General features: G+C 43.7%; 1 protein-coding gene across 1 annotated transcript in view; it reads left to right on the top strand.

Moving 5' to 3' along the window:
* The window catches only part of LOC119176951 (tachykinin-like peptides receptor 86C), a 114679-nt gene continuing 101263 nt past the window's right edge, over nucleotides 1–13416 (top strand). The window contains exons 1-2 of the mRNA XM_075878243.1: nucleotides 1–154; nucleotides 8017–8421. Of these exons, the coding sequence (XP_075734358.1) occupies nucleotides 8042–8421 (380 nt within the window). The 5' untranslated portion in view covers nucleotides 1–154; nucleotides 8017–8041. The remainder of the gene's footprint in view (nucleotides 155–8016; nucleotides 8422–13416) is intronic.

Below are 13416 nucleotides of genomic sequence, written 5' to 3'. Positions count from 1 at the left end.
TCGTATGCGGCCCCAAGTCAGCTGTGATCGCTCTAGAGCCGGGACTTGCGCGCCGCCAACCTTAACTCGCACTGCTCCGACTACCGAAAGTGGACACGGGGATCTGAATTTTTGTCTGCTTCTGCGACACGCGGTCTCGCAGCGTCGAGAACAGGTACGGGCCATACCCTTTGTACCATTCTTGTTGCAGGGACCGTTTTTGCTAGAAGCCACTGCACTCGAACTTGGTAAGATCGTAAGCGCCATGCAGAATGACATGTGTGACATCTGCGTCGTGTTAAGCTTATTCGTTTAAATGTACTGCCTACCAGACTTTCGCTGCTCTTACAAAAGTATTGAAGCAGTGTGGCAACAGTGGCAGCAATTTTCGGAACACGAAAACATCGACGAAGTTCGAATCTCCGTTCTCTGTAGAAAAAAAAAAAGAGAGAGCGCTTAAACTGACATTTTTTTTTCTGCGTCAGGTAGAGAGTTAATTTCAGGGGAAACGTAGCGTTATGCGTGCATGTAATTATTCCACAAAAATTTTCACGACATGCTGAAGGTTTATTGCTGAAAACTACGAGAACAAATTGGATGAGACAAACTGCACCAGCATTGTTTCATGCAGTGAAGTCTTACCAACAAGCATAAGTTAAAATCATTCGAATGTAAGCTTATTTTTTAACAGTCGATCTAGTGAAAACACCACAAAACTTCTTGCTTTTATTTTCTGACACGCCTTGTTTTTGTGTTCTTCGTTAATTTTTAGAGACGTACGATGGAGTAACTTCGCGAGTTCAGTGCAATATGAACATACAGAGAAGCCATTCTATTTTGTGGATGTGACCGCCTTCATACTGTGAAAAATTACAATCTCTTAAGCGCCTCACAGATGACCTAGACTGACAACCCTTTTTGGAAGAGAAACTTTTGGGTGCTTGGGAATGTGTGGATCACGCCCAACGCAGCTTAAAGGGCCTGCTCGCATTTCTAAGCAAGACAGGTTTATATTCCCGTCTTTAGAGCATCTGCTAGTTTAGAGGCTTTTGTGTGTGTCCTACACCGAACAAGACATTGTGTGCTGTCACTTATTGTGCTATATCACAATCACCCCTCATCATACCCTCTTCTTTCTTTCCCTTTTCCCTTTACCCCCGTGAGGAGTAGCAGGCTAGAAACCTTCTTTCGAGGCCGACTTCTCCTTCTTCTTCTCATTAAAAACCTTCTTCTTTTTCTTCGGCAAATCTCGCGTACCGTGGGAATCAGTGATATGCGAAGCCTGCATAATATGTTTTTTATGTGCTGCTTTTAAAATGAGCGTAATGTTACCAGTCAGACCGGTGTAGTACTCAGAAAAGGTACCCAGAAACTACATACGCATTCACGTATCTAGAATACATGTAAATGTGAGAACTCGTTGTTCACAGCTGCTAACAAAGCCACCACAAATGTGCGCACTATACCAGCACCAGCATTGGTAGGCAGAAATGTTCTTGTTTTGGTACTGGCTACGGAAAGCGCTTGCTGACATTTTCGTTGGCTTTGACACAAGTGTTACGAGGTAGATCAACGTCAAATGCAGTAGTTGTGTGCAAATTGTGGGCTTATCAGGAACTTCTACTACACTGGTGTCTACTAGTGACTACACAGGGTAACTAACTTATGGTATCACTTACGTCAGCACTCACGTACTAGCACTCACGTCCGTGTTATAGAAACGAAGCGTGCTAATACAGAATGGCATCTGTGTCATAGGTTTACGCATGTAAAGTGTGTTGCTTTGTTATAAAGTTAGAAAGCCAGCATAGTGTCTTTTTCCATAAGCAGTTTTAAGACCTGGCGTGGCTCTGTAGTGGAATGCCTGATTGCCAGGCAGAACGGTGGAGTTTAACTCCTGCCGCAATGTTGATTTTTATTTTTGCATTCGTACGGTCTACAGTGCCCATGTCAGTTTCTCTTAACGCTTTCCCATTTGGGTTACCAATATTTGACCTCTGTGTTCCGCAGTACATATAAACTGTCAATTGCCTGTGGCGCATGCCCGCAGCCCATAGCATACGGGTATGTGCCACACGTGCCTGGAGGAAAGGGTTCGACGACGTACGCGACATCATTTTCCCGCTATTCATGTCGTGACCAGACCGCCATATTCCTCAAATTCTCTTACCGTCGCTTATCAATTTTGTGTACACCAAGTTAAAGAGGTGTTTTCTTGCTTGTGATGCGCTGCAAGGTAATAAACGGACCAGAAAAAGCAAGAAACAACGCAGGGTGACGTGCAAATAAAACTACTTTATCGATCATGGGCAGCCTTATGTACGAGAAAGAAATCAACGCAAGAAGAGGAGGGAGGGATTCAGTGTGAAAAACAGCACAACAAAATAAGAAAAAGAAAACATATAAGGACGTCAAACGATGTTACCGAAGTGTTTCAAGAATAACGTGTGCGATGATACGATTGCTTTCAAAAGGTTAATTTCTTTTTGTGTTTGTCGAGGTGGCACTACTTAGTTTATCTGAGAGGAGTGTTGCATTAGGGAGGAATAATTAGCGTGGCACATTATGCCAAGAATCGTTCCGCCTGAACATCACGGGTTGAATTCACAAGCTTTTGAGTTTGTGAGTGTATTTCGCTTTTCTCAGTAGGCTTCGCTGATTGTAGTACGTCCGGTAGCATGACAGGCTGAAATTTTCTTTTACGAGCCAGCATAGCGTAACATATTTTTTTAATACAAGCTCTATGATACATCGTTATCAAGAAAAACATGGTTTAGCAACAAAAACAACTAAAGGTTCTACGAAAGCTTCGAATACGGGTGTGACCATGTAACCAGGGGAAAAGTTCTACGATTGTTCACTGCTTTTTTTCGAGACAAAAGCTGATCCATATTTGTTAGCACAGCCTTGCCAGACACAGCAATAGAGCAGAATTGAATGGGCTAGACAAATACAGTATTCTTCAACGTTACCATACTAATTTCCATAATTGGGAGGGAACGTTACCGCGAAGTGATAGCAGCGTCAGGGTTGTTATGCAGAATGGCCCGAGCTTCTCGAGCTCACGAATTTGCTCCGAGGTCGCTCTAAGTTGGCCATGACACAATGACAATGTGATGCGTTAGATGACAGCGTTGATAAAAGTGGCTACAAGAACGAGCATGGCATCACAAGTGCATGTGTAATATTTGCGGTTGTTTTCAAAGGAACACCATAGAGAAACATACTATATAAAGAGTGACCACTCGAGCCTCCTCGCGGCCCAGAAAGATAAGCTCTTACCAACCGCTAGATGACACGCCCATGCTCGCTTCCACTCTTCTGTCACGGCATATAATAGCCGCCTCAGGGGGTCAGTGAAAGCATAAGTTTAGCATCAAAATTTTGTCAAAAATGAATTTTATTGATTTGTGCAATTTTCCACATCCGCTTTACAACGTGTCCCATTGAGGATGTTTAATTCTTTACCACAAAAATCTGTAAAGTTTGACTAGAAAGTGTTGTTTTTCTGCATTGATTTTGCACAAAGGGTACAAATTCATGAGGTTTAGATGTACTGTAGATGTATTGCGTTCGTGCGTGAATGGGTGTGTAGCCTAGTTGTAAAGACACTCGTTTACTGAGCATGAGGGTACGGGTTCAAATCGCAGCATCGGAAAGAGAAAGTTTTGTTATTTTATTTATGGAAAAAACTTTATCGGGTCTGACCAGCCACTCGTGGCGCTGAAAGCAGTGCAGTAGCTGGGCCACAGGGCCTTACGGGAGAGTCCGCTCTTCATGTAAGTATGCTTTGCTCTATGGGAACACCAAGTGCGAACGCGTGAGCAACGCCACTCAGTCAACATTTCAACAGTGCGGCGATGTCAGCGGGATCGCTACGCGTTCGTTTTTTAACTGAACATCACGCCTCCTACAGGCGTGTTCGTGGGCGTTCATCTAACATCGGACAAGTTCCTTTGTTCCAATTGGAGCATGGAAGTTTCTACCCTAGAAGACAGCAACGGTGCACACGAAGGGCTTTCGTGCAGCTCGTTCTACTTCTATTGAATAATAAGCGAACAGGTTGTTGTTGCTTACATCACGCGTCTGATTTTTCTGCAGTAATGAAACCATTAAAACCATGTCTTACAACAAGTAAACAGTAACGTTTCTCGATGCAATAGCCCCCAGAGGCGCTTGCTTAATGGCTGTGAGTGTATATGTCGTTAGTGTAGTGAAATAGAATGCGAGACATCGAATAGACGTGTGATGATATAACTTTTACTTTTTCGTGCGTGTTTACGTAATGAATCTTGCCGCTGGCGTTGAAGTGTGAGCGCTACTCCTCGGCCGAGCAAGCGTGGTGGGCGGACCTGATCCTAACTGCGTACCTCTGTCAATCAAAAAGATTCACGCACGAAGTCGGCTGCAAACTCGTTGATTCCGAGAAGGCCTCATTTACACTCGTGAATGTCATAGTAGTACCGGTGTGTTTGTGAAGCACTTGATGCAGTGGACACTATACAGGCAGCATCTTCCTTATTTATAAGGTAACTTTGTCAGCCTGAACTACTTGTGCAAAGCTAAAGCAGTCAGAAGAGCTTGTGATAACATAGCTTTTACTATTTTTGGCGTGATTTCTCTATTCCGCCAGCTCGCTCTGCTTAGGAGTGAAGACCACACCCGTTCGGTCTCAATTCGGATGTTACTGATCAGCGAGTAATTTATTAACATATTATTGAACACGATTGCCTTGATTGTTAAGGTTTCATTTAACACGGGAATAGGTATCTTGGGTGAAATTAGCACGGTCTTGATTAGTACAGAACTAGTACAGAACAGTAAACATAACTAGCTCGATCATAGTAAGCGTGATATTAGTGGGTGGAGTTTTAATTAGATTGGTTTAATTAGCATGCTCCTACTTAGCGTAGTAGCTTATTTTTAGCGCAGTTTTAGCTTTACACAATTTAATCATTGTGGTCATATTCGAATGTTCCTTAATCAGCTTGGTCTTACCACAACTTGGGTTAAATTGCTTCACTATAGCATGTCCTGACTTATCCAGCTGGCTATACCAGCCAATTAGCTAATCAGCCGGGTGCACATGCTCGGGGAGTGAGCAGGTTAACACAGTCTTAGCTTTACACAGTTTAATCGGTGTGGTCGTATTCGAATGTTCCTTAATTAGCTTGGTCTTAGCACAACTTGGGTTGCATTGCTTTGCTATAGCATGCCCTGACTTATCCAGCTAGCTATACCAGCCAGTTAGCTAATCAGCCGGTCGCACATGCTCGGGGAGTGAGCAGGTGACCGAAAAGGCGACAAAGAGGGCACGTGCTGGCTTAGCAACGTGGTAGAATGTAGAGACCGACCATGATGATTATACACATGGCCTCGGCGATTAGCTACGGCCGCGATGTTGTAAGGTGCGCAGCCAGAACTAATCTCAGCGGCCACGATGCTGATTATTCTAAAGAATACTTAGTTCAGACATGGAAAGCTTGAAAATGATTTCCATGAGCCCGTTCAAAAATATTGCTGTTAAATGTTTATCACGGCTTACTTGCGTGGGTGCACTTCTGGACTCAGTGAAACGACAAGAAAATAAATAAGGGGCCTTTAATTTGAAGACGCCACTGAACTTCGTCGACCTATTTTGATGTGGCGCCACATCGCAACCAATGGTACGATGCGCGAGCTAGGGAATGAATTTGATCGTTTTGTACTGTTAGCTTGTTCACCGAAGCTAAGAATGATACCGAGTTTCGCCAAACTGGAACGATTCTGCATAAAGCTTCCCATTCCCAAAGCGTTTCGTTCGTGTTTTTTGTGATTGAAGTGTTACCTACGCTAATGTGTTCGTAAACAGGATTCGCTTGAACTTTGTCAAGGACAATGCCAACAAAGACTTGTGTGTGCGTGTGTGTGCGTGTGTGTGTGTGTGTGTGTGTGTGTGCGCGTGTGCGTGCGTGTGTGTGTGTTCGAAGCATAACCACCTTGCAGCATATGCAGCATAACATCTTCCAAGTTGATAATTCTGAAATTTGTCGCTCAATAGTAGGCTATGCATAAGCTACTCGAATAATTGGTAGTGTGGCACTTAGATGACATCACAATAATTAGATATATTAGACCAGACAGAAAAAAGATAACGCGTCCGTTTGGTATGTAGTCTAAAATTCACAAATGTTTGTCTGGTCAGGTATCATGATAAGGATGTAGAAGTAGTCACTTACCAACTCCAGGTGAAAAGACATGGAGACGTTTCGAGACCCATACGAGTTGCTTGTTTACCTGTGTGAACAAGGAAACCTTAAGGATCCTGAAACCTCTCTGGTTTTCCCTTCACTTGGCCAGTGACCACATCTACATTGTCATAACGCGTCCGACAGAGCAACGGTCCCGTTATTAGATCTCGAAAGTCGCAAGTTTGGCCCCTGCTAACGGCAAGTTATCTTTTCGTCCAGTTTACTTTCTGTGCATTTTTATTACAGCGGAAGCTGTTATGTGATCACAAGAAGTGTCGCGTGTGCCGTAGTTGTCCGCCGCTGCCGCCGCCACCACCGCCGATGCCCGTAACTACTATCGCGCAAAATGAGAAAAAAAAGCGTAGTAAATGAACAACGAGATTCGAATCGGGGTCTCTTGCATTCCAGCCCAGTATTCTACCACTGAGCCACGCCGGTGCTTGTAACTCTGTTGCAAGGTGGCTTTAGGCAGGCTTGATGTCGTGAAAGGAATCTCGTTAATATGAGTAATTATGCGTTTTACAACAGCAAAGCAACAATCAGGCTTCTCACAATGCGAATTGCATAACAAGCGGGCCATCGAATGCTTCAACCTGTTACTAAAGCATGAGTCATAATTCTTCATCTTCGTCAGTCATAGCTTAATAAAATTGCACAAAATTCCTTGCAAGTGTGCACTGGGTATACCATGCTTCTCCGAAGAATGATGAAGGATGGCATTGTGAATGCCTCCCTACCACACACGCAAAAAAAGTTAACATGATATATGGCTTAGCGGGTACTATGCAGCTGTGCTTGTAGCAATCACCCAAAGGGTGTTTAACAAAGGCTCTGAAAGGCCGCTGTTCCAGCTTTCACTGCGACTGTCCTGCGCGTTCCACGGAGGCCTGGTGTTTTTGTAATTGCTACAAATAACATCTTATATATTTTATTTGACTTTCTAGTCTGTTAGTTTTAAGTAATGTGGTGTATAGCAAATAAAAACGAGTCCTTTAATAACCCTTCTTTTGTTTACTTATAGGACATGGTATGTGACGACGGCACAGTGTTGTGCCACTACTTTAGTTGTACATTCTGTAAGGGATATCAATTCATTCAGCATTCGACATTTACAAATTGAGCCTTGAATGTTCGAGTAAAGTGGTAGAAACACTTCATGCTCAAGGAGGCAATAAAAAGAAGCACACTATTGGCTTAAAATGACCAAGCATTGCGAAAATATCTTTTTACTGATATCTCGTTACTACGCTGATTATTAGGCAAAAAATGATAATTGAAAGTTCATTTCTTTTTTCTCTTTCATGTGGAAACTTCAGCTCCCGTACGTAACTGTGCCGACAAGTTTTGCCAAGTATCTCCTCGTACACGGGAGGCTATGGGTCAGCAGTTATTGAAAGTTCTGAAGTTCAGCATTTCGCTTATTTGTCTAAACGCATGTTTTTTTTTATATTCACAGGTGATAACTACGCCTGAGAAAATGCTGCCAAAGTTTATGTGCCTTCTGAAAGATGATGCTTGAGCATTTAGACATTGTTAGAACCCGCATTTCTGGCTACGAAAGCCACGGTGATTATTGGGGATGTGTAATTTACTAGGGGAGGAGAGCTTGGCTCTATTGTGTTGCTGCCGACTTTTAGCACGCGGGGAAGGTATAGGAACCTAGCCCTACTTTATCTGCTTGAAATCGCGTAACAGTTTCGCTCCTCCATCCCAAATTTACGCAGGAAGTTTCATCAGTTCTTGTAACGGCAAGTTATTGTCGGTGGTGCTTATGCAGTGAGATAGGCCAACTGTTCGTTAATCGCAGCGTCCACGAAGGCCGAGCTGGAGGCATGGCCAACGAGTCTCAATGGCTGACCGACGCACCCGTGGTCGAGGTTGGCGGCCAGCGTCAGTGGGTGCTGGCATGGTGGACACAGCTGCTGTACGCGCTCCTCTTCGGCTCCGTGGTAGCCGTAGCGGTGCTTGGAAACGCGCTGGTCGTGTGGGTCGTGCTGGCGCACCGCAGCATGCGTACCACGACCAACTGCTTCCTGGTGAACCTGTCGTTGGCAGATGCTCTGACAGCCACTTTCAACGCCGTATTCAACTTGGTGTACATGCTGGAGAGCCACTGGGCCTTCGGACTGCCCTATTGCGTTTTTAGCAACTTCCTGGCCAACCTGACACTCGCTTCATCGGCCTTCACCATAACCGCCATGAGCATCGACAGGTGGGCCGTCGCTTGCATACGCGTGTGTTAGTATGGACGTGCATTTTTACATGAAATAATTTGAAGTGTTTTCGGAGTTGACATAACATCAGCAACCATTAAAATACTAAAAAAAGTAAAATTTCTTTTATATAACGAAGTTTATTGCTGATACTTTAGAATATCTTTGTATATCATTAGCGTTGTATCACTTCTCAAAAATATGAGGAATATATTTTGCCCCTTTTCCAAACAATTGATGGCAGTGCAAGTAATGATAGTGTATGGCGTCACCGCTTCAGGTCCTTATTTATCGACAGCGGGTGCCGAGATTTGCTGCGCACAATGAAAGGCTATAACATGGCTGCATACACCTTTGCCGATCCTCGATTCATCTCGATTTATAGAAAGAGAACAAAAGGAGATAATTGAGAAGTACCCATTTCAGCAGGACGAACGTGATCACGCGCTGATATCGGAGAATAATGACAATCTTGAATGATGATTTTTTTTGCTCAATTGAGTCGAGCTTTGTTGCGCTTACTACCAGGTTGTGGCATCTTATCTATCAACATTCAATGCTATCCGTGAACAAAGATGAAGTGTGCAAACACGGGCGAAGTCACCAAAACAGCTTCGCTTTAGTGGTGGTTTACATTTGGCCACTCGCCTTGAAATGTGAATATTGTTGAACCGACCCAGTGGTACATTACGCTACGCCTTGTTAGCTAGGTAAAATCTATGTAGCCGACCAAATAATCCTAACTAGCTTTATGGTTGTCAGACTTAGGTCGGCTAAAACTTATGCAGCGTAGTAAGAGTGAATGAAGTCGCTTCAAGTGTGTTCACGTTACGAGCACGTAGTATGGCATCGTCAATAATGTCTTCGGGATAACTTTGCTTCGATAAGGAATGCTTTAGGTGTTCTGCATGTCTATCAAATTCCTGCATATGGGTGTATATTCTTTGATACCGGTAGGCTTGATAATATGGAATACCCCTTTTGCAATGCTTTGGATGGCTGCTGTTGAAATGTAGGTACATTTGGCGGTCTGTAGGCTTTTTGTAAAGGTTTGTTGACTAGCGGTTATTTTTGACCGTGACAGTGACGTCCAAGAAATTAATGCTAGTTTTGGAAATTTTGTGCGTGAATTGAATTGACTGGTGGAACTTTTTAAAATCCTCTATGCAGCGGAAAAGACTTACCTCATTGTTGTTCTATATTATAAAAATATCATCTAAGTATTTTCTGTAGTAGAAAGGTTTCAAGGTGCGTCCCTCAATGAATGGGATTTCAAGTGAAGCCATGAAGGTGCTCGCAAAGTTTGGGCCCATTATATATATATATATATATATATATATATATATATATATATATATATATATATATATATATATATATATATATATATATATATAGTTATAAACTTCGAGAATAGTGCAGTATAGGAAACAAAACAATAAAATATTTATTTAATCCTAACAGTTTCGGCTGGTGGACCAGCCTTCTTCGGAGGATGTAAGTGAAATGATACAAGTTCCCGTAGCAGAGGGTCACCCTCACAGTTTAAAGACCCTCCAAAAAAAGAGAGAGAGAAAAAGACAAGCGGGCGAACGAGGTAGCAACAGACAACAAGAAGCAGAAGAAGGAGAGGAACTAGAAAGGAGCGACGGAGAGCCGCCGGAAACGAGCGGGTAATTCTGGCATTGTTGCTGCGTATAGGTAAGACGCGCCGCCAGCGGAGGCGACCAAGAAAAACGGAAAAATGTGGAACATGTTGCCGCTTACTCGCATCTCACACATGGATCGAGTTTCAGTTCACGTGGTTCGGCGGCTGGCCCGTGGCATCGGGCCACACACACACACACACACAAGAAGCATACGACCCGCTCCAGCTTTCGGAATATAATGGCCACGTTGGAAAGCTAATGTGCCCTCTCCCCCTCCCTCCACCTGCCCTCTCTTGCAGAAAAATGTACAACCAGTCATACTGAAAATAAATAAATGGGTATTCTTGTAAAGGATGAAAATATATAAAAATAAATAATACTAAAAAGTACTCAGAAATGAAAATAAAGTTTAATAATACTAACACAATCCGTTCGGTTTACGTAGCATCGAATTCGTTTAGTTTCGCTATATTGACTAACTTGCGTGTGCGACTTCACGTATGTATAAATAAATTAATTCAGTAATTCAATTTCTGTGTTTCACGAAACGTCGCGGAGACACGTCAGTCGCCCAGGGCTCTCGTTGATTCCGTGGGTAAGTGATCTGAATTTCTTTATAAAGTATGACTCCCGCTGTTCGCGCTCCCGTGTGTTCTGGAAGCCGGATTGTAGGAGTATGACACTTACGCGTTCGAAAGAGTGACCAGGAAGATTGATATGTTTGGAGAACGGCAAATTGGGGAGGCCCTTTACGTGTGCCCTGTGGTTGTTGAAACGCAAACGAAACGCGGTTTCCGTGTGTCCAATATATTCCTGTTTGCACACCTCGCAGCGAATTTTGTATACCACATTGGCTGAGTCACAGTTAAGGTCGTCTTTAATTTTGTACACATAGTCTGAACAGGAGGCTTCGGCCGTATCTGTGGTCACCATGTGTGTGCACACCCTGCAGCGAGGTTTCCCGCACGGTCTACAGCCCTGATGGTGGTCGGATTTGTGTGTTTTCGCCCTGACCAGTAAGTCTCTCAGGTTTTTATTTCTTCGGTAAACCACCTTGGGCGGAGTCTGAAAAATGGCAGAGAGGCGACTACTCTGTTTAAGTATGTTGAAGTGGCGGTTTAGTATAGAATTCACCCGAGGGGCGGCGGCGCAGTATGTGAGGATTAAATTTGCCCCTGAAGTTATATCATCCTTATTCCCACCTTTTTCTCCCATTGTTGATTCTCGGTCCAAAGAGCGAGCGCGCTCAATTGCATTGTCAATTATTTTTTCGGGGTACTTTTGACGCAAGAAGGCTGTTCTCAATTCCTGTGCGTGGGTGTCAAATTGCGTGATTTCAGAGCAAATTCTTCTGTATCTGTGGGCTTGAGAGTAAGGAACACCTGTTTTGCAGTGATGGGGGTGACTGCTATGGAAATGCAGATACTGTTGGCGGTCTGTTGGTTTTTTATACAGGGAAGTAGATATGGTGGTGCCACTGAGTGATACAGTGACATCCAGAAAGTGAACACTCTTCTGCGAATACGTGTGCGTGAATGTTATCGAAGGATGCACGGAGTTGAAACTGGAAATGAATTTGGAAAGATTATGTTCACTATCGGCCCACACGAAGAATATATCATCGAGGAAGCGTCGGTAAAATATAGGTTTGAATGGAGAATTTTCGAGGAAAGGAATCTCTAAAGAGGCCATGAAAATATTTGCGTAATTTGGGGCCATTTTGGTTCCCATGGCAGTTCCGTTTACTTGCAGATAATGATTTTGGTCGAATTCAAAGTTATTATGTTTAAGTACCAGATTTAGGAGCACCTCTAAAGCGCTTTCGTCGAATTCACTCGTCGATTTACTTTTTCCATAGGCGGCGACTGTGGCGGCGATTCCTTCGGTGTGGGGAATGTTTGTGTACAGTGATGAGACATCCATGGTGACCAAATAGCAATCTAGAGGTACCACAAGTTTTGAGACTTCTCGAAGGAAGTGGCTGGTATCTTTTATGTATGATGGGAATGATTGTGGGATGTGCCTAATCACGGAGTCAATGAAACTAGAAATTTTTTCAGTAGCAGTACCGTTGCTGGAAACTATGGGTCGGCCGGGATTGTTAGTCTTGTGAATTTTGGGTAGTAAATAGAAACGCCCGGGAGACGATTTGCCAGGTGACATCATTTTAAGCATAGGGTAGGTTATCTTCCCACTTTTACGTAATGATATTAGTGAGGCCTTTATAGTACTTTCATACTCCTCTGTCGGATCACAAGGGAGTTGTTTATAGAAATTTTCATCTGCCAGTTGGCGAAGCCCTTCTTTGATGTAGTCAGTCCTGTCGAGTACAACCACAGCACCACCCTTATCAGCTGGTTTAATAACGATGCTCTGGCTGTCACTTAAACTGCGCAAAGCCTCCCGCTCCTCTTTGGACAGATTGTTGCGAATGGGTCGGCGCTTTTCATATTCCCTGATTATATCACCCTGGACGGCTGAAATGTACATGTCTAGATATTTGTCTCGTTGTTCACCTGGAGTCCAAGATTTATCTGAAAATTGATTTTGTTGCGTGCTGCTTCGATCATGAAAATATTCTTTTAGACGCATGGTTCTGGCAAAGTTGTCCAAATCTTGGTAAAGTTTAAACTCATCAATTTTGCCAGAGGCGGGGCAGAAGGTTAGACCTTTTGATAGCAGCTTTGTTTGCGCAGGTGTCAAAGATTTGCCGGAAAGGTTAACCACATTGGTGACATCGGTGCTCTTTTGTGGAGATTGATGAGAGGTAACAGGTTGATCTGTATACGTTGTGGGAGGATTGCTGGCGGAGTATTTTAAAGTCGGCCACGCACCGTCTCGCCTCAATTTCTTGTCCTTCTTGCCCTGAATGGTCAATCTCTTTTTTCCTTCGTATTTGGCCAGCTCTTCTGTTTCTGACTGCGTTAAACTTGACTGTTTTAGTCGCGCCTTTTGTTCTTCTTTAAGTTCCGTGGCCTTACGTGTACTGTGTTGTATTACGACCTGTGTAAGCCTAATAGATGCACTCGGGGCCACCCAGAGGCTTCCGGTGACAGTGCTTCTCCCCCACGCAGGGACTGACTCAACAACCCGTCAGGTACGGCCCGCTCCAGCACATATTGGTCTCGTGATTTCATGGCCTTAAGAAAGAATGTTGATAAGCGCGTGAGGTTTGAAATGCATGCTTCAAACCTTAAAACATATATTTCATCGGGATTCGCACCAAAGGGTCTCACTGTGCAACTGCAACCCGCAATGAATAACTTCAACAAAAATGAGCAGCGGCAATGGAGCAATATCTTAAAAGATGCATCTATTAGGCTTACACAGGTCGTAATACAACAC

This window comes from Rhipicephalus microplus, chromosome X, assembly GCF_043290135.1.
Source record: "Rhipicephalus microplus isolate Deutch F79 chromosome X, USDA_Rmic, whole genome shotgun sequence".
NCBI classification, from domain to species: Eukaryota; Metazoa; Arthropoda; class Arachnida; order Ixodida; family Ixodidae; genus Rhipicephalus; species Rhipicephalus microplus.
The sequence above is the reverse complement of the archived record's forward strand: the minus strand, read 5'-3'. Positions and strand labels throughout refer to the sequence as shown.